Consider the following 21720-nt stretch of genomic DNA (forward strand, 5'->3'; position numbering starts at 1 on the left):
TCTTTTTTTAATGCAGAGCTATCCAGCTTTTCTCTTTACCCATTATGCACATCTCTTCATTTGCAACCTGTCCATTGTCCCCGGCAATATCAACCAATCATATTTAGATAATACATCCCTTAATAATAAGCCTATGAAAACCTACATCAAGACAGTTTCTCACGAGTGCCAAGGGTGTTCTTTCTTTTCACTGAATATTTTTTAGCTGCAACAAGTTCGCCAGTCAAGTTTTATTTTGAAAGACACGACCAAAAAAGTAATGTCTTCATTGAATCTACCTTGACGATGCTCGTGATAAACCACTCATTGATGTAAGCAGCGCCCATGGCTTAAATGAGCCTCGCTCAGGAGCATTTCTTAGTTCAGACACGGACAGAGAGCAGACAGAGACGGTCTTTCCTCCTCCCCCTCTTCTGCACTCTTGCTCCATCTCTCGTCTGTATTTCTCTCTCCATCCATCATCTATCCATATGCGTCTTTTGGATAACTCTCCTAGAGCGCGTCAGTCTGCCTGGATCAATCCATCCTCCCTCCACATGTCATCTCCACTGTAGTCCAACTGGAAACTGTATTCACGGTGATGATGATGCCTGGCTGAAAGGCTCGCAGACGTCTTCATCCTCCAGTCAACTGAAGAAGAGCTTGGTGCTGCTGCTTTCCCTTCTTGGAGCGTGGCTCTGCGTGAATGGATTTACGGTTGTCAGAGAAAAGTTGGATTTTGTGAAGACTCCCGTGGGACCGTAAAATGGACAGAATAGGAGGGCGTTTTTAGAAAAGGTGCTTTTGGGTTGGAATCACACCGTGAGAGGAAATGCACAGAGGTGAGTTGGATACGAGAGAATCCGTGATGCGCGTCATGGTCCAGGCAGCGCCTTGGGCAAAAAGAATCCACAGTTCATTTTAAACTTGGATTAAATGTATTTACCCTTTTGCCTTTTCTCTTTTCAATGTTTTTTTAGCGCAGTGGATGTTTTATTTGCATTTGTGATGTGGATTTCAACACGTCCAAAGCAATTGGCGTGGCATGCAATAATAAAAATACTCACTATGGATCAGCTTCAGAACAGATTAAAATTTTGATTTTAATTTTGTATGTATGTATCTTAAAATGAGACTAAAGCTATCTACAGGTGAATAAATACTGGTAAACTGGTAAATCTTTCCATCGATCTCTGGCACATCTCGCTTTCTGTCTATTTTATTTGTCTTTAGTTTCAAGTTGCCCTCTCGTGACTGTTTAAATCTTCCAGTTTTATTGCCCACCTTACTGATCGACATCGCCCCAAACCTCTGACTGCTCTATTCAAGTTCCAGCATCTGTTGGTCTGCTTCCCGTGTTCTAAGATTCAGAAAAAGCCAGACAGGTTCTTCTGAGTTTGGTTTGGTCTGGTTGGTTTAAACCGACCAGAGCCCGGTCAATGTGAAATCAAACTGAAATACCTTAACCAACAACGTTTCATTAATACTGTTGTTTTTCATTTCCTCAAATAAAAAAGATCCATTATTCTACTGTAATGCTCCTATATGGTGGACCAGTTGAGCGTAATGTAAAAAGGGAGGAGAACCAGAGAGGTTTGGGCACTGCGAGGTGTGACTGACAGCAATCTGACTGTGGCTCATGATTAGAATGGAAAGCTAAGGTCAAATACTATTAGAAACCCATCAGGGAACATTAAGTGTTTCTTATAAGCGTACAGTTCAACCGTCTACATGTTTCACACTGGTTGCAAATAGGTGCCATAATCCTTTTCCTTAAATATAATTTGTTATGTGTGTTAAATAAATAAGCTCCTATTACTTCAAACTACTTACAACTAGAACAGACTATTTCTCCTCCGTGGCGAAGGAAGCACTGCCACTGTCTCGCGCCATCAACACCTGAGGCACGCGCTGCAGCACACGCGGCTGCGACACCTCTTGATACATTCAGTGAAGTGTTCTTGATGCTTTGGTGTGGGCAGATTACTGCAGTAGCTAGCTGTAAGGTTACACAGGTAGGCTGCATTTGTGTTAATTGTGTGTTCCTAGGCAGAGTTAACTGTTCATATTTAGACTTATTAGTTCGCACCAGTGCCGTTAGTTTCACTAATTAGCACTAATAACCTATATAGGCTATAATTAGCTCGTAAGTGGCTACAGGTGTAGCCTACATGTAGGCTGTCACTTGTCATTCTACAGTGGCGTCAGTCTTCATTTGAACTGTACTGTAACAGAGCATGAAGAAAAATAATGTCATTTTTATGGACTTAAAGCTTCATTAGTAGCTTTACTACGGCAGCCTTGCTATGCCCCATTAAGTGTTATCTTAATGGGTGTAATCTTAAAGTGTTACTTAAGTCTATTGTGGTGTAGCCGGTTTGTAGCCGGTAGCCTATATCCTTGTCAATTACGTCATTTAATTAAGGCCATAGTTCCTTTATTGGGACAGGATAGAGCAAAATCCCACATTATTAGTCATATATTATAATTTCCAATCCTTCTTTAGTCCTGTGTTATAGAAAGCTGTGGTGGTCTTGTGTTTGTTTTTCTGTAATGTCTAGTCAGTTTAGAGAGAAAAAAGCAGATTAAAGCCTCAATGTGGCTTGTGAGAGGAAGTGAGAAGTGATGTAAAAATGAAATGACATGACCTAGAACGGCTGGGTAATTTCCCCTCTCATTCTTTAAAATGACCAGAGGACAGATAAAACTTATTTCTTTTTCGGTGCCTTCAAATGTTGGGAATATTTCTTTAAGGAATTTAGCTGTACATGAATGACCCAATACAACCTACAGTGTGGTCAACAGTATGTTGGACTTTAGGGGGGAGGACAGCAGATAGTAAGAGATGCTTTTGGGTTATTGGATTCGTGATTCATGGTCATTGTAAATCACTTATCATCCATTTTTATACACATGCACAAGTTTTCTTGGTGTTGAAGTGGTTATGGCAGCAACTCTATTTAGCTTGTGATTTATTTATAATATTACAATTTTTTTTACAAATGCCTTCATAAATTATGCAACTTTTGCCTAATAAGTTCATTTAAATATTTATAGACTTGATACACATTTCTACCACTGCAGTTTAAGAAATGTTTATAATTCACAGGTAAAATAACTTTGCCCAAAACAATGAGTCTGTTTTATTAATTATCAACAAAGCATTTGAAATGACAGCATTTTATAGTGTCCCTGCTATCTACACAATTTAATGACTGGATTATAATATAAAACATCTTCAGTAAGAGCCTACAGCATCTCTCTGTTATGTTCTTCCTGAGTTTGGGTGGTCTGTTCTCTAAATGTGCCTGTGGTAGTTCTTACCCCCACCTAAGATATTTCATTGCAAGATAATGGAGATAGAAGTAATGAGAAATCCAGAGCCAGGGGCCATGTGTGTGTTTGTGTGTATTTCAAAACGAGTCCATTCAAATATGCATTGGTGCAGTTGTGTTTAATGCTTATGTTAACCATGCATTCCTCTTCATTAGACCTCTCTCTCTCTCTCTCTCTCTCTCTCTCTCTCTCTCTCTCTCTCTCTCTCTCTCTCTCTCTCTCTCTCTCTCTCTCTCTCTCCTCTCCATCCCTCTTACCCTGGGTGCCATTATGCAACGTGCCAGGCTCATGCTCGCTCTCTAATTCGATGTGAGCGGGCCAACCTATTATGAACTCAGAGGGGATCAGGTCTACTGTGGCTTATCAGAGTGAGACAGCGTCCGAAGTTGTAACATGCTCGCCCTCACTGCAGATATCATTGTAATAAAACATATTTCACCTATTGTCTCAGCCCAAATGACTGTCTCCGTGCTGTAATCCTGTTTTTTCTGCTAGTGCGTTGTGTTTCTGGTGCCTACAGGCTGCAGATTACTAGGCTACAGTCTGAGAATTGATAGTTTAAAACATCTTTACTGTACTACTTGCTGCTACTGTTATTACTGCCAGCCAATTCTCCACTGCACAGCTACTGTTCTATTACTTCTAATGCTGCTTCCAATATTCCTGCTATGTCTACTAATGGTTGTAGAAATGCTTCTGCCTGTACCCAATCTTGTGTCACCGCAGGTAGTAATTGTATCAGTTGTGACTAACCTACTTGTATTGCAAGTGTCTCTGCAGGTATAAGTTCCTCAGCAACTATAATAACAAAACACGACAACTTTGAGAGTTTGGCTTATTTTGCTTCCATAAATTGTCTTCTTTCGGACTAGTGGAAAGAAAACAACCAAAATCCACATTCCGGTGTTTAATCTACTAACTTTGTCTATTTGCATCTGTAGATTTATCCTAAATTCACTAAACGTTAGCACTAGATAATGCCTTATTAGCATATTTCTGAAAACCTTTAAAACAAAATACCAATAGCTCTAACATTTAAATTAAAATAAAGTATTTTTTAAACATATGCTGCACGATTGTGGACCTGGGAGCACCTTTGAAAAAAACAAAACAAATATTGTTTTTATTCCTCCTTGGCAACTTCATCCTTTAATAAAATAAAGCCCAATAAAATAATAAATCGCACTTTTTCAGCGTATTTTAGAGAGCTAGATTAAGGCAAGATTAGTGTGCCTTGCCCCTTTTTGTGAAACCAATTATAATATTCTGCAACATTTTGTTCCTACATAACAAAAGAAAAAGTCTTAGTGTAAGTAATCAACTGGGGGAAATGTATGGTGATATCTATTAGTTCAAATGTTTTACCATGTCACACCTGTAATGTTTTGCAAAATGTATTAAATTTTACAATACATATCTTTAAAGGCCATTTTTCAAAATGAGTTTTTTCTCATACTCTGAGCCAGACATCTCTTCAGCAGCTCTTACATGCACCGAACATTTCCAGTCATCATATCTATATTCTGAAGGTTTTCACTGAGGGATTTGTTCATATTTAATTCTTAGACTGATTTATATCACATGTTATTCATCAAAAAACATGGACCATTTTTATGGCTGTTGAAAGTGTTCTAATTTATAGGGTGATATAAACAAAATAAAAGATATATGATAACAATTCATAAATGATCATTGAGAAGAACATGCTGTCTGATGGTTTGCATTTACTTCACTAACTTGAGTAGAAGAAGGCTGAATATCACTGGTTACATTAATAACATTGAAGCATTTAATACATGCAGGTTTATGACAACCCATCTGTCCGTAGCTTAAAGTTTGAAATACTCACTTCAGAAACTGCCACTATACGTCTTTAAAGCTCAGCATCTCTTCAGAGTCTTGTAGCCCCGTCATTTGCAATATGATTTATCACTAAATGTCTCTGCAATATATTTCCAGCATTGCCCTTTCATCAATGCTTTGTATTGACAAATATATGATTATATCCTAGTAATATAAATACATGCCTATATATACCTCATGATTATGTTTCCACAGCTCTCCTCCTCCTTTATCAGCAATACCTTTTTTAAATTGACCAATTTCAATATGGATTCACTTGAAATTTGTATTGATCTATATTTGACTTGTTATCAGGGTCAGGTTAAATCAATGTTGCAGCAGATTAGACATATTGTTTAGGGATTTCCATGTTTTAAATGTTTAACACAAAAATATAAATACAGTTTTATGTCATCTGACGTGTGTTGTCTCTCTGTTTTGCAGCGTGGATACTCTTCTTTCTAATAGAAGAGGGTTTTGCTCTGGCTCAGAGAACTAAAGGTAAGCTCGAGCTCAAATGTTCCTCTGTTGCATTAATGTTGTTCCTCCTATATGAAAGTAAGCAGTCTGAAATGAGAGGCATTATTTCTATTCGTATCGAAGGATAAACAGGTTATTTTCTTAATTCTCTTCTGCCTTTCTTCCCTCTTAATTCCCTGCCTGCTTTTTTCTTCTTCTTGCGCCAACCCTCCTTCCAATCATTCCCTCATTGATCCCCTGACTCAATAACCCATCTGTCTGTCTGTTCTCTGCCTTTCTGCTTCAAGATCCCCCAAGCGACCATGGAGCCCAGAGCCCCAACCAGAACGACTGTGGCACGTGGGTCCGCAACATCAATGGTGGGGTGTTTACTTCGCCAAACTACCCCAACACCTACCCGCCCAACAAGGAGTGCGTTTACATCCTAGAAGGTAAAGCAGGGTCCATTTTCCATCCGAACACTTCATCTTCTGCTCGGGGCAGCTGTTTCCCGCCTTTCAGCATATTGCCTCCTTCAGTGAATGTCATTAGTCTGACTGACATGGTTTTATATAACCTCGCCCCTATCTGATATTCTGTTCCTTCGCTGGCGGGCAATCAGTTTGAGATTTTTCGAATGAGCCATCCTGAGTTTGTTTCACCCCACAGATATAACCCTTTGAAAGTGGTGGAGAGTGGTGCATTGTGGGTAACCCCCTGACTTTCTGGCCTAATCAGAGCAGTGCTGTGTTCATCTCCATTGCCAGGGTGTGCCAGAAGACTACGCTATCAAATGAAAAAAAATGAACATCTGCTACACAACTGAGGTTCTGTGGCATATCACTGAATTGTGAGTGTCCTTGTCAACGATTTAGTATTTACCAGAAATAACACATCCATCAGTAATTTAGTGGCCTGCCGCACGGGAGACATAATGGAATCATTAGCAGCTATAGGAGATGAGGTCTGGGATAGTGGTTGATGTGTTTTCACACTAAATTGATGAACTGTTTGTCCATGAAGTTGAAGTACAGCCTTTCATGAGATGTGTGTGTGGTACTTTTCTTTTCTGTGGTGGGGAATAGATTTTACACATGGCCCAAGGGCTCCCCCTGTAGACAAATCCAGCCCAGACCTATTGTTGATGAATAAGCCATGACTCCATCCCAGGCAGCCTACTGGTGTGTGCAGTAGTACATCGCAGTGGGTCTGCAAGTGACAGATGGAACCTATCATTTGCCATTATATGGTCTTGAATGTCTTTATTCATATCCATATCCGAACTCTGGTGTTGAGCCTTTTATTCTGCCTCTCATAGAGAGAGAAACGCTCACGTTTGGCACAAGCGCTAATCAGAAAGCTTTGTAATCATAATTTGAGGTTAGTGAGACGCATCAATTATGTCATGTCCCCCAGTTCATCGGTTCAATGCATCAAGTGATTATAGCTTCTGCTCTTTCTGTATCAAGCTGTGTCGTGTGTGTGTGTGTGTGTGTGTGTGTGTGTGTGTGTGTGTGTGTGTGTGTGTGTGTGTGTGTGTGTGTGCGCGCGTGTGGGAGATAGAAAGTTAAACGAAGAATGAGAATCAACACACCAGGGAATGTACACACAGGAAGTGAAGGCACACAGGCTGCTCACTCAAGCAGAAAGGGAGAACACGCTCAAAATCAAAGACAACAGAGACACAAACTCAGTTGCACACTATACCATACACATGTAACCGCCCTTGACATCGCTTTTTTTTCCTCTATCGGGTCATGCTCTGCTTCTCCATGCCAGAGATGATTCAGAGCCCCACCTCCCACCCCCAGCATCTTTATTTAGTATGATTTATCTCCAAAGGCAGGAATTAATCACCCTTGTTAAATACTTCCTCTGTGTGTGTGGGGGGCTCTGTCCATGCAGTATAAAGACATGCTGTGGATTTGCATGACGGATAAACTTGTGAACTACAGTTGATGCTGTGGTTGCAATGATTCACTTACTGAGAGACAGCAATGCTGACATGTCAGGCTGTGTCTGTTTGTGTGTGCGTGTGTGCATTGTGCATGCAACTGTGTGATGCATGCTTGCATATGTGGATATGCCCCTTTGTGTTTATAATAGAAAATGATAGTGAGATACATGCAGACATGTGCTTATAATGCTGTCAGACAAAATTGGAAAGCAAAAGCCAAAGCATAAACAAAGTGTTGGTTATCTAATAGGGTTAAACATCTATGTTATATGTGTTTCTTGTGCTGTTTCTGGAGAGTGTCTAGGCAGACTCTTACTTGTTAGTTAAAGCAGAGCAGGTACTTTGTTGTGTTTCTCTCATTCGATACCCATCATGTGAATGGAAGCTTTCAGTAGCGTAAAATGCCACCACCACTCCTCCCCATCCTAATCATTTTAGAGCATTACATTTTGAAAGTGTTCAAATTATTAAACTATTTATTTATACCTCGCTCGACTTCACCACACTACAGACTGTATGGGTTGTAGCTCCTGCGGTTGTTGGTCAATCCCAAGTCACATTAAATAGAAGAATACTTGTGGTGATTGGCTGCGAGCAAAACCATACAAATAGTTATTTATTACTAGATATGGGTACAAAAAGGATCGAAAGCAGGTAGTTTTGATATCGGGTTATTTCGGTCGATGCCTTAAAGGTATAGCATACTGATACCCAGCCCTACCAGGGATGCAGCCTGTGAGAGGACATACAATGATCCTTTCCTCAATGCTGTTCTTCAGCAGTGCACGCTCCCTCTCCTGCACCAGGTGCCACATATTGTCTTATCATTGTGGCTTTTTCTAGAAATGTCCTGTCAGAAAAGTTAGCTATGTCAGAGTGACAAGAAGCCATCACTTTAACCGATAGATAATATCAGCAATGCTACATATTCTCTGTCTGAAAAAAGATTTACTTACTTATGGTACCCATCACCTCAGTCTTAGCCAACTTCTGAAAAGTTTGCTCTCACAGGAGTCAGCTGAGGGGTTAGAAGTAACAGCCCAAGTGCTCAACTTCAAAATCCAGAAGAACTCATATTTGACTTTATGCTTTAGATACCATCCAGATTTTTCTTTGTCCTGCAAAATGCAAGATTCAATGTTATTCCAGTCGTGGATTTACCCCTTTTGTTTCCTTTCTCTCCCCACCCCCTTGTTTCCTAAAGCTCTCCCTAGACAAAGGATTCAGCTGGCTTTTGATAAGAATTACTACATCGAGCCATCATTCGAGTGCCGCTTCGATCACATCGAAATCCGTGATGGGCCATTCGGTTTCTCACCTCTCATGGATCGCTTCTGTGGGGGAAAGAACCCGGGACTGGTTACATCGACGGGACGTTTCATGTGGATCAAGTTCACCAGCGATGAGGAGCTGGAAGGCCTTGGCTTCCGCATTAAGTACACCTTCATTGCAGGTAGAGGCACCCAAACTGTATATTTGCAGCAATGTAATTCCACAGTACACCCTTAGATTATTGAAGCATACAGTATTTCTTTATACATCAAACGTTTTGGGTAAGATGTGTAGAGAACTGGATCTGGTTGTGTTTGCTTTTACAAAAACCTAAAGCAGAATCCAATTTCTGTGTGAAGATACCATGCCGGTTTTGTTTGTGTTGATTACCATAAACGATCTCTTAACATGGGCTAGCTGGACATCCACAGGTTGTGGCTCTCCAACATCATAGCCCTCATTTCTTTCTCTACAGCAGACACACGTTCAACATCAGAGCCTCCTGAATCCAAAACCAATATGCCTGAAATCAGTGTCTCCCATCAGGCGACAGATATTAGCTTCAGAGAGACCCCTTTCTGCTTCATCTGGCCTGCCTTAATGGGATCTTATCTTGTGTTCTCTGCTTATCTATTTCTGATGGATTGAGAGTAATGTGCCTCCCAAATCTTATCATTTTAGACCCTGATTTCCATCTGCACGTGGGCGGACTGCTAAACCCCATCCCAGGTAAGCTCTTCAGTATTTCACTGATTTGTGTTCGATCCCTTTTGAAGAGCTCCTCTTGTGCTCGGAAGCTTACCGGAGGCAATCTCTGCCTCTGACTTGAATGCTGAACGTGCAAATGTACCTTGACATGCACACAATTGTAAATGAAGTGAACGGATGTTCATACAGGCACACATTTAAACACATGAAGGAACACACAGCTCTTTTCTCACTGTCTCTCCATCTTTGTTCCTCTGTCTTCCAATTGTCCTTTGTCCTAATCCTCTGTGTTCTCTTCAATCCCACCTTAAATCCTTTACTTCTTTAAATAAAACCTTTCATCTGTCTCTCTGTCTGTCATGCTCCTCTTCTCATCCCACCCCTTTCCCTCTTTATCTCCTGCTCTTTCTTATCCCTCTCTCTATTCCTCTTTTTTTCTGTCTCGCTTTTCTCATGTACCTCCATGTGACTCCTTTCTCACCTTTCCTGTCTTTTACCTTTCTCTTTATTTCTTTCCCTTTCTTCTTCTCTCCTCCACATTTCCTCTGTGTCTGTACAGACTGTCAGTTTGAACTCAGTGGATGGGATGGGATTGTTCGCTCCAGCCAGGTGGAGGAGGAAGACAAGGTGAAGCCTGGTGATGCTCTGGACTGTATCTGGACCATCAGGGCTCCTCCTCAGTCCAAGGTCAGTACAAGGGACAATAAAAGAGAATAGGAATGATGGCATGCATTGTTTCTATTCTATCCTTCAACCCATGTTTGCTACTTGCGACGCTGCCACCAGCTCCACTGAAAACAATATTAGCCATTTGATTATTTCACATGAACCATTTCTCTGATCTTGTTGAAATGTTTTGTAGCACATCCTTCTGCGTGCATTTGATAAGTGGGATGTTTATAACGGCACTAATGTTTTTAAATGACTTAATGAATGAATATAATCTGTGTAAATGGTGAAAAACTGCATGGAGTTGCTTTTTTTTTCAATACAATATCTCATCTCACTGGTGCAGTCTATCCCAGAAAGACTTGCAGTGTAAACAGAGTTACATCGGGGCTGATGTTGAGAATATAAAGCTCAGAATGTCTAAGTAGCTGAGTACTAAGATGTTAGTAGCATGTTCTCTTGTGTTCTTTTACTGTAATAGCAAATGTGATGTCAGTGCATGTTTCAGTGGAGAATTCCAGCATCAACATGGATGTGTAATTGATTTTTTTTGTCAGTGGTTTTCCTGAATTACATATTTTGTATGAATGCACATAGTAGCATTGAGTTCTCCAGTCATTGAGAACACATCCTCCAGTGGGTATGTCTGTATCGTGATTGTGATTTAATACATAATGGGTTGGAGCAGTGCTAATACGCAGAGAGGCAGCATGGGAAAAAGCAATGCGGACACATTTCATTTATATAATACAGCCCTGGAGATTCAAGTACATTTCCAAGACAAGAGTGATGTATTGTCCTAAGTTCTAATATTTATGAGTGGATATCCTAAACTCCATTAAAATGACGACCATACCCTGCCGAGCCTTGATTCACTGCTGCTCTGCTTCTACCTCGTGGCTAAATGAGTCATCAGCACGCTCCGGTGCTTCTCACTCACCATGCACACAAAACCCATGCATATCTGAATCAGTATAAAACAGCAGATGTACACATAAAGTCACAAATGACATAGCATAATGTCACATAGAGTACTGTCAGCAATTACCCATACACAGTGTATACTCATATGTATACAAAGTAATATTTTATGTCTTCACATGTAAACATTCACGCATGACTCACACACATGCTCTACATAACTTATCTCTCCACACACAGATTAGTCTCCACGGTCATTTCATTGCTCTGACATGTGCAGTGTGAGGCAGCAGTAAAGAGGATCTGAATTTAGCAACAACGCTGAGTTGCCTTGCCAGATATTAGCTCATCGAAGCAGAAGGAACAGAGCAGCACACTCAGCAGCAGCGTAAGAGCAGCTATTTCAGCTGCGTAGTTACAGGTGCCTGTGGGGTGAATGTGCTGAAGTTTCATCTAAGTTGTTTCCCCCCTGTGGCCACGATCTTATCACGTAAATCCTGCTGACTTATTCAAACAATTTAAAGACATTATGGTGTCAAGACTTTGCAGGTTGAATCGTAACACTACTATATGTTCAGGCAATGTGCAAATAAGAAGCTGGTTTGCAGGCAGGTGTCTGGACAAACCACAGGCTCTGTAGGCCTTCTTAACAGAAAACTCTTTGACATATCACAGGTGTAAATAATAAAGTGAAAGATGAATTCCCTTTAGCTGCGTCACTTTCAGGGTGTTGTTATTGTGCATGCTGTCTCACACTGTCAAGGCTGACTGGTACAAATAGGTGATGACATTGAATGTTGCTATAACGATATTACTTCTGATAGTTACTCAGTTCTGACTTCCTGCTGCTTCCAGTATACTGCTGAAACACAACACATTTCCTGTTGAACTAAATCAAGTTTAATCATTCTTTTATTGAACAAATTGAACATTGAACTGAACACTAAAGGCATCCCACATGTCGACATCACGATGACGATTAAACAACAATATGTTGTGCAGCCCTAGAACAGAGTCATCTTTAATGTTGTCCACGCCTGTGCTTTTCTTACTATAACAAGTCAAAATGTCTGCTGTGAAAAATACCTGTGTAAACACAGGACACCGGCACAAACACAAGTTTTATCTCCACCCGACCACAGCGTTAGTTTTGCACTCTGAGGCCAGACTCTCTCGTGTAGGGAAGGAGATGCAGGTTCACCTCACTAGCCTTCATTCCCTGCGGCATTCTCAGAATTGAGACACATCCTAGAGAAAAGAGGAGAGTGAAGGATATAGAGCAGACCGTGACAGATATTCTTTAGACTTTTCACAGTAGCCATTTATTAGTGTATAAAAGATGCATGCTTGCATCACAACTTGGATTAGATTTACTTTGTTATTGTGTGATTCTATTGTCCATTAATGCATCTTCGGTCCACCTTGTAAACTGTGTGTCCTGTTCCTAACCCAGCAGGTGAACAGGTATCATAGTTTTCTACTCTGATCTTTAAAAACTAAATCTATTCATTGTCCCTTTCTTTCCAATTTTGCTTTACTGTTTTAATATTTCGATGTATTTGCCTTTATAAGGAGTACAGTTGCTGAATATGGTTAGACAGCTGTGGCGTTTATTTGACTTGCATCTCCTGTCTGTCTGCAGATCTACCTGCGCTTCATGGAGTACCAGATGGAACACTCCAATGAGTGCAAGAAGAACTTTGTGGCCGTGTACGATGGCAGCAGTGCCATCGAGAACCTCAAGGCCAAGTTCTGTAGCACCGTGGCCAATGATGTGATGCTGGATAACGGCGTGGGAGTCGTGCGGATGTGGGCGGATGAGAAGAGCCGACTCAGCCGATTCCGCATGCTCTTCACCTCATTTGTTGACCGTAAGTACCACATCACAGCCATGACCTTGTTTTTCCATCTTGTTCCATCATTTCTGTTGAATTGTGTCATGCTTACAACTTGCCCTGGCGATATCTTTTCCATTCACGACACTCTTTCACAGGGTTGACGCTATGCTATTTCTTTGCACTTCATTGCTTCCTTATGGTTTGGGTTCAAATAAGTAGGCTATGTTTGTTAACAAAAGTGAGTTGAAGTGAGTCAAACACAGAGTCCTGTGTTTGTTTAACCGATACATCCTTCTCTTTATACTACGTCACCTGACTTCCTTACAGCAGCCCTGGCTCATGATTACATGGATATAAGTACAAAGAAAGAGAACAACCTGGCTTGTTGCAGTTTGGTCTGAATGTGTTCAGAAGTATTCGGATCACGGACAGACACATTTCCATTCCAGTTTCCCTTTCCCGTTATAACGCTCTGTGTAATGCTCTGTAATGGACTAAAAGCACCATATATCATTGCTTTACAATAACACCCACAGCTGTATTCCCCCACAGAATCAGACACAAGAAGAGTTGATTTATTGCGTTCTGTCTGCATCAGTAGTCACTAACACACACTGTGTGTCAAGTGTCATTTCAGCATGGAAAGCTAATTACACTGTGCCGTGTTTGGAGCGTAGATATGAGAAAACCAATTAATCCAGTATTTTAAATAGCTGAAAGCATCAAATCATATTTTTATATGCATGTCAAAGCATGATACTGTGCTTATTATAGGCCACTTACAAGAGGAAAATAGGATATTATCTATTTTGGTGAAAAGTAAAGTTTAGTAGGGTTAATGGATATATTGGAAGTAATTATACATTAAGCTTCATCATTTTTGAAGGACAAGAAACTTTCAAACAATTGCTGTTAAAGGTTGCACATTGCCATGCAGGAAACCGTTTTTCTGTTAGCACACCGTAATATTTTCATTAAATGTCTGTATAGAGATATTAATTGCTACATTGTCCTGCACATGTCTCAAATCCTATGTGAATGCTGATGGTGTTTTCATCTGCAAACCCATAACCATTGCCACTTCATGGCCTTTTAAATTCAGTAAGGGTGTTGTCTTTTTTTACTCCTTAAGACCATTTGGATCCTCATCAATTCTGATCACACAGTTCCTTTCACAGAAGTCTGAAGTCTCTTGAATTACCCCCAAACTTTATTTGGTTAGAGTCAGCGACTGTCTCTAAGTTTATTTGGAGGTCAGGAGGAACCATTAATCTTTGTCACTCAGAGAACAAGATACGTTTTGACTTCCGCACTCCATCATCCTTAATGTGCTTACAATCCTCCGACAGAGCCCCCTCTGACATGTAAACCAGACCTATTGAGACGTTCCTGAATACACACATACACTCACACCCACATACACATAGACAGTGAGTATGTGTGTGTATGGAGGAAGGCTGGGGGTCAGAGGGTGAAGCGCTGTTGATACCCTGTGTGAGAGGCTACATTTTGAGAAGGAACACGCATAATGGGTTTGGAAGTGATCACAGTGTCAGGGGAGCGACCCAGTCGACAGGGAGATAGATGGGGTGGACACTCTAACACACACACACACACACACACCCTCATCACAGTGGACCTCGGAGCAGTGGGTGAAGCTGGTGGAGCAGACCACAGTCTGTTTGAGCTGTGATAAAGACTCAGAAAGTGTGTCAGAGGCTGAAAATCCAGAGGTGGAAAATTGGAAAAGAACAAGCCATAAGAGACAGGTGGAATATTATGTACTGGACATAATGCCGTTTGTTTGACACTGATAAAGAAAATAAGGAGACATCACTCCGTCTTTGTAGTAGACAGACGGTTGTGTGGGCTCATTTAAAGTTTCGAGCTATAGTCTATAAATAAAATTGGATAAACTTGTCTTGATTTGACACAATGGAAAAGAGGTGACAAAACTATTAAGCCTTTAGGCTTATATTTAAAATGTTGTTGCCGTTTGTCAACACCTCAAAACGGCATTGTCCTTTCATTTGATCGCGCAATGCTGTTAACATAGTTACACATAGTGAACATGTGACACGAGAGAGTAAATTCAGTGTACGTACGTGTTGCTCTTAGCTTCATCTGGGGATTGTGTTAAAAGGATTTTGTCTTTTGTCTTGAACATTTGTTGTGTGTTGGACCTAACAAAGGGTTGCACTTAAGATGGATGTTCTCGGGTATCACCTCTAGCACCCATTTGCTTTATATTCGAGGTAAAAAATATATTTTTCAAACTAATAAACATGGCTGACGGCAAAGTTCTGATGCATTTTCACCTGTTATACGAGCGGTCTCCAATATATCAAAGCAGAAAAAAGAAGTCAGTGTTAATGATCAATGGTAAACTTTGTGTCTGTCTACACAAGTCCTAAGGTCTGTTGAAAAGAAACTGTAGCATACATAAGAAATATTATAGCACTGCTTGTAAACCTTTCACTTCAGCCACCTCTAGCTTTCTCTTAGCTTTTACCTGCAGCACCAAATCTTCTACACCAAAACCTAGACATCTGCATCTTCCCCAAGCCTTGTAGCCCGTCCTTCTGACTGGCAGTGCATCGATCTCTGGAGCATAGCAGCCAGCATCAATTACCAGTCACCTCCGTCTCTGCCATCGCAGCCTTCATACGCCAGCAGTCACTTTAATGTGGGATGTCTCACGGTACTTGAACATTTGGACCACATGAAGCCTTTTCTACCCCCACCCGTCTCCATGTTTTTCTTTCCTTCTTTTCCATATTTCTTCTCTTCGCCTTATTCCCAGTTTTCCAACTATCCAGCCTCCCAACTACTCTTCCCTCCCTCTCCTTCTTCCCAAACTCCCTTGAAGGCTGCAGTTCAGTGAAGCTGCCATCTCCTCCCCTCATCACCTCCTGATGTCTGCCGGAAATGATGATATATGGCCTTGTGTGGACTGTCTTCAGACTAGTGTTTCAAGAAATAATAGAGCAATATATATATTATCATTACATGCCTCTGCACATTTCTACAGCCATATTGTCGATCTTTTGTTGTTTTGCTTTATTGTTATTATCGTCAAAATAGATTCCAGTTCATTTAGCAGTTTAGTGGTCTTACTGTTTTCCTGTTGTATTCTTTTGAAATTTGTAATGTTGTTTTTTTTCTATTCTCTCTCTCTATTGTCTTTTGTCCGCAGCCCCCTGTTCAGGCAATTCTTTCTTCTGCCACAGCAACATGTGTATTAACAACTCCCTGGTGTGCAATGGAGTTCAGAACTGTGTCTACCCCTGGGATGAAAACCACTGCAAAGGTAACCGTCTTCTTTCTGCCATCCTTTCCAAAATGTTACGGTTAATTAGGATTTATTTTTGTAGGTTTTATTGATATTTTTGTACGTATCTGTTTTAATTTTTTATTATTACTTTCTTTCTTTTTCAAATTTTTCAATCTCCTCTCCTCACCCCCTCCCACTCCAGAGAATCGATCTAAGGGGCTTTTTCATCAGATCACTAAGACCCACGGCACCGTCATCGGTGTCTCGTCAGGCATAGTTCTGGTTCTTCTTATCATCTCCATCCTTGTCCAGATGAAGCAGCCAAGGAAAAAGGTAACCCATCCTTTGTGGTTGACCTTTTGTTCAGCAGGAAAGAAGAGACACATAATTGATAACAACGGTTCGATTCTAGACCAGGTAGAGCCCCACGTAGCTCTGGAAACAGCATTACATACCATATCAAGAATAATGCAGTAAATCATAGGTGTTGTTTAGTCTTAAGGTGATTGTCTTTTTGGTTAAACCTCTTTCTATTAACCTTCCTATTTTTACTCAAGTTTGTGAAAAACATTTCTCTCATGGCTGGACATCTTCTGTAAGTGAATTGTGTCGCTGCCTCCTCTCTAATGGATGTCTCCCTGTATGATTGCTGAACATTCTGCAAAACGGTGACTCTAGAAAGGGCCGCTGGCTTTTTGACACTGAGCAGCTAATGTTTCAGATAGGTGTAAAAAATGTACAAGCAAACATGTATTGTGTCGGTGATTACCCTTTAAAAAAAGTCAAATATAGCCAAATGTAAAAAGACAAGGTGTTTGAAGTGATTGTTTTAGGGTGGGAATTGCCTTTCGTCCCTTTCCTCCCACCACCGTTTTGATTCAAATGTTGCCAATTTGATTGCTGCACAGAATTATGTGACATCCCCTTTTCCAGCTGAGCCCCCCCCCCCCCCCCCCCCCCCCTCTTGATATATATTGATATCAGTTTGAAAACTAGTGGCCTGCTGATCACTAAAACTGACCTGTCTGAATGGATCTTCTTCTTTTCCAGGTTGTAGCTCGCCGGCCCGGTGTTTTCAACAAGGCAGGCTTCCAGGAGGTCTTTGACCCGCCCCACTACGAGCTCTTCTCCCTACGTGACAAGGAGATATCGTCAGATTTAGCCGACCTGTCTGAGGAGCTCGACAGCTTCCACAAGCTGCGGCGCTCCTCCACCATGTCCCGCTGCGTCCACGAGCACCACTGCGGCTCGCAAGCCTCGGTGGCTACTGGCGGCGGCAGTATGAAGCACAGCCGCACCACCCTGAGCTCCATGGAGCTGTCCTACCACAACGATTTCTCCAAGCCACCACCCATGAAGACTTTCAACTCCACGGCCAGCTACAAGAAGAGCTGCTACGGCTACAAGCAGCACTCACAGACTCACGACTGCGACCAGCAGGTCATCGAGGACCGTGTCTCAGAGGAGATCCCATGTGAGATCTATGGGCGAGGTGGAGGAGGAGTTGGAGGAGGAGCCCCTGGTGGAGCGATGGGAGGAGGAGGAGCATCAGGGATTGCAGGAGGAGGGATCGGAGGAGGAGTGGGGATAACAGGAGGAGTGGCAATGGCAGGGGGAATGGGTATGGGGGGAGGAGTGGGCATGGCGGGGCCTAGTGGTATCGCTGGAGGTATCGGTGGTGGGATGATGGCAGGAGCCTGTGGAACCCTCGGTGTCCGCGGTAACAGCGCTCGTAACAGCACCACCATAGTTGACCCACAACAGCGCTCCATGTCCATGGACTTCTAGAAGGTGAAGGGAAAAAGAAAAGGAGAACGGGAAAGCAGAAAGAGCTTGTATTTCACTCATCGAAAGAGAAGAGAAGACAGGAGAGTCACAATAATCTTAAATTGATCACTCCTCTTCCCACTTCTGCCTTTGCTTTTAAAGCAGTATTAAAAGTATTGCACATTAAGGATCTTCTCCTCTCAAGCTCTCGCCTGAAGGTTTGGCAATTTGACAGATAAGAATCAAGGATCAAAAAGAGGAAAAGAACAGGACAGTTGGTTCTATCATTCAGGATACTGAACGATGTAGGGTGCAGAGAGGGTGGAGACATCTTGTCTGTCCTGCAGTCTTATACTCATTTAATCTCTCCTGTTCATAAGACACTTTTAAGAAGAGGGTTCTCGCATGCAGACCCAGACTTCTCACTGTTTGGTAGCCTAGGTGACCAGGTAACCACTCAGAAACAAGGAGAGAAAATGATGAAGAGACTTCCCGGACTGAGTTTCTACATGTCTTCACCTGCCATGCACAGATATATGATATATAGTGCGTGTTCTAATAATTTGAGTCATTTTTTGTCAGTGTACTGTACTGTTAAAACCAGTATATATCCAGCCTCATGATGATGCTTGGCTTTTAACTCTTTAATCTTTTTCAAATGATGCTCCGATGATTTTATGAAGATGACTTATGGTGTTGATGGTGACGAGGATGAAGTTGCTGCTGATGATGATGACAATGTTAATGATGTGATATTACTCTAATAATTCTGTAAATTTCATGGTTACCTTACACATACACAGAAGGTAAACTCCATTCAGTCTCTCCTCAGGAAGAGCACATGAAGAGACTTATTTTGGTAAGGACATAGAGAGATTAAAGTCTATTTGTGCTCTGTGAGCTTTATAGCATATGGGCATTCAGGCTATTAGTGATCATTTATGGAATATGAAATGTTAGGTTGTGAGTCCTGGACTGAATCAAAATAGCAACCATCCCACTCCCAAACCCCCGTCCTTAGCTGGAGAAACATGTCATTTCTCAATTCCCCCATGAACTGAGTGTGTAAAACAAGCACAACCTGTGTCCCTGAAGAGACAAACATGTAGCCTATATGGGACTCATTTATGATTTTAACCACTGGTTGTATTATTTCATTCTGTTGAATTAAATGAGAGCTTACTCACCTCCCTGTGTGAGCTTTTCTGTTCATTATAACCAAGAAAGATGAAAGTGACCCCGCCCATAGGCTGGAGATGTTGCAACAAGGTAAGAAACACATTGTGACACGCAGACACTAATGCTGAGATAGATATTTATAGACAAACATCCTTTAAGCGTGATTCATTTCCTCAACTGTGTGAACCTTAAGACGTCATTTAGTGTTGGATATACTGTATAGGATATAAGGCTGATTAATTCCAATTGTTCCAATATTCTCTTTATTAAATCAGTCTCATTGAGATTAAGACAGACCTGAGCCCAAGAAACAATCACAACAACACAAACAGAAACAACACAACTCTACAATAACAATGAATTCAAAACAGTCACAAGAATCTTGAAAGATATCAGATAAAATAAATAAATACAACTTTAAAATCTCCCAGTGGAATGCAGGACTGTAGTTTGTAGTTTGAAGTTCACATCCTGTAAAAGGTGCCTGAAACCAGTTGTGCCAACATCTGTGTGTACATGAGGGATATCTTAGGTTAGTAGTTACTGGATGGTGTGCTGTAGATTTAAATAAGAGAAGACATGCGAGGTAGTTTGGAAGCTTCAACAGTAAAGCTTTGTAAATGAATAACATGAGATGGCTATTTCATCTTGACTGTCATGAGATCCATCCAACTGTTTGATACTGAGAACAATGATAAGCCCGAAATGTGTCATTTGTGATAAAGCCTAATGCACAATGATACAGGGTTTAACAGCTAAAGTGTTGATGGGGCAGCAAGACAATATAGATCTCTATAGTCAAGGACAGACATGAAGGTTGGCGGCACAATAGTGTTACATCCTTTCATTCTACACAAGAAACCTAGTTTGATTATTCATTTTTGGGTCAAATGTTGAATATGAATCTTGAATGTCAGTCTGATGTCAAGCCAAATTTCTAAGTGTGTGTATGACTCAGCAAGTGTAATGTGAGTGCCATTTAAAGTTTTAATGGCAGGAATGTCAGAGTCACTGGTGGAAATGGAGATTACCATGTACTTGGTCTTTTCTGCATTCAAAACTAGTCTGTGATCATGGAGTGATAATTGGAAAGCAAATCAAAGGGAGACTGAAGACGAGACAAGCCCTGGGCTGGAGTGGAGCCTGGGGCATAACAATTGTATCATCAGCAAGAAAATTACTCTAAAACAATGATTAAAATATGATCAGTTCTGCTTCAAAGATTATTGAACAAAATGCATAAAGATAGCGCTGGTCCTCTTGACTGCCAACCATAAAATAAGTTAAATGATCTTTGCAGATTGTTTTGTCTGTCACTCACTCACGCACATACTCCACACCCTTTCCTTTGCTTTCATGATGCGTTTGTTCTGTCTAGTGCTCAAGGCACCCTTTTTAAATATGTAACCTTCAGATGGCTGCATGCATCAGGCTCGGGTGATCCTCTTTGACACAGATGCATGTAGTTCCAGTAGCCTTAAGGTAGTCTAGATGTATGATAATAACCAATATATTATGCTGGGATTATAGTCAGATTTACTGAGCAGCATATTTTGTTGGCTAAAGTTTTCAGAAATAGCTTGAATTCAAAGTAATTGTATCCTGAGCATTGAAAATTGAGTTGTTGAATATACAAGGTTATACGTCACTCAATAACTACTTACACCTGTTAGAACTGTGCTATTATTTATGTGTAAAATGAATATGATTAGCTGCAAATTAAATAATAAGATACGTGTGGTTAATTTGGAATTTAAAGAAAAGATGTCTTTACTGAGTTTTAAAGCAATCACTTAGAGCAGAGGTCTTCAGCTGGGGGTCTGCGACCCCTAGGTGGTCCGCAGAGATACTGCAGGGGGGTTGCAAAATGCAGATTTTTCGATTAGAATTTTTTTATTTATTTTTTGTATTATTCTTTTTTCAAACATTACTTTTTTCACAAATTTAAATGTCTTTAAATACACATGGACATGAATCCAACATATTGTGGTGAACAGATAAATGAAGGCAGAAGCAGTTATCTTTCAGTTAGCAATACACACATTTAGTATTAATTGAATAGCTTAGTATTGAATGCACAATAACAGGGTAGCTATGTTTATAGATGGCACTAGGCCCAGATTAATATAAAACACAATGTTATACAATATATATAGTAGGGGGTCCCTGCTCCATCTCTCCATCAGCTTGGGAGTCCTTGGCCTGAAAAACGTTGAAGACCCCTGACTTAGAGGCTCTGTGGTCAAAAAGAAGTACAGCCCCACCTGCAGACAGACCACTCTCCATGTCTTTATGTGCTGATGAAAACCAACAAGAAGAGCTAATCAACAGTCTGGACATGAGAACTGTTTTCACACTAGTCAGAATGAGATCTGTCAGAATTCCTTTTAAGATATTAAACCTTCTTTGTAAATAGTTTGAAGAACATTAAAAACAATTTCTAATTCAAATTATAACATTCAAAACTCAGTTTTATCTAGTCAGAACATCAGCTCAAGATTCTTTGTCAAAAAAAGAAA

General features: G+C 40.9%; 1 protein-coding gene across 1 annotated transcript; it reads left to right on the forward strand.

The window, feature by feature from the left end:
* Positions 1–344: 344 nt before the first annotated feature.
* On the forward strand, positions 345–19210 carry neto2a (neuropilin (NRP) and tolloid (TLL)-like 2a). Its single transcript, XM_029428769.1, has 10 exons — positions 345–821; positions 5602–5658; positions 5925–6068; positions 8778–9026; positions 9527–9574; positions 10113–10240; positions 12786–13014; positions 16178–16291; positions 16458–16588; positions 17306–19210. Exons 1-10 carry the CDS (start codon positions 812–814, stop codon positions 18041–18043), a joined length of 1848 nt encoding a protein of 615 aa, XP_029284629.1. The 5' UTR covers positions 345–811; the 3' UTR covers positions 18044–19210.
* The last annotated feature ends 2510 nt before the right edge of the window (positions 19211–21720 follow it).

This window comes from Cottoperca gobio, chromosome 3, assembly GCF_900634415.1.
Source record: "Cottoperca gobio chromosome 3, fCotGob3.1, whole genome shotgun sequence".
Taxonomy (NCBI): domain Eukaryota; kingdom Metazoa; phylum Chordata; class Actinopteri; order Perciformes; family Bovichtidae; genus Cottoperca; species Cottoperca gobio.

Bases quoted from the DNA above. Each gene is read 5' to 3' on its own strand.
- neto2a (XM_029428769.1), top strand. The intron at 5,659-5,924 runs GTAAGCTCGAGC...TTCTGCTTCAAG, and splicing joins TCTGGCTCAGAGAACTAAAG to ATCCCCCAAGCGACCATGGA. The intron at 9,027-9,526 runs GTAGAGGCACCC...TTATCATTTTAG, and splicing joins TAAGTACACCTTCATTGCAG to ACCCTGATTTCCATCTGCAC.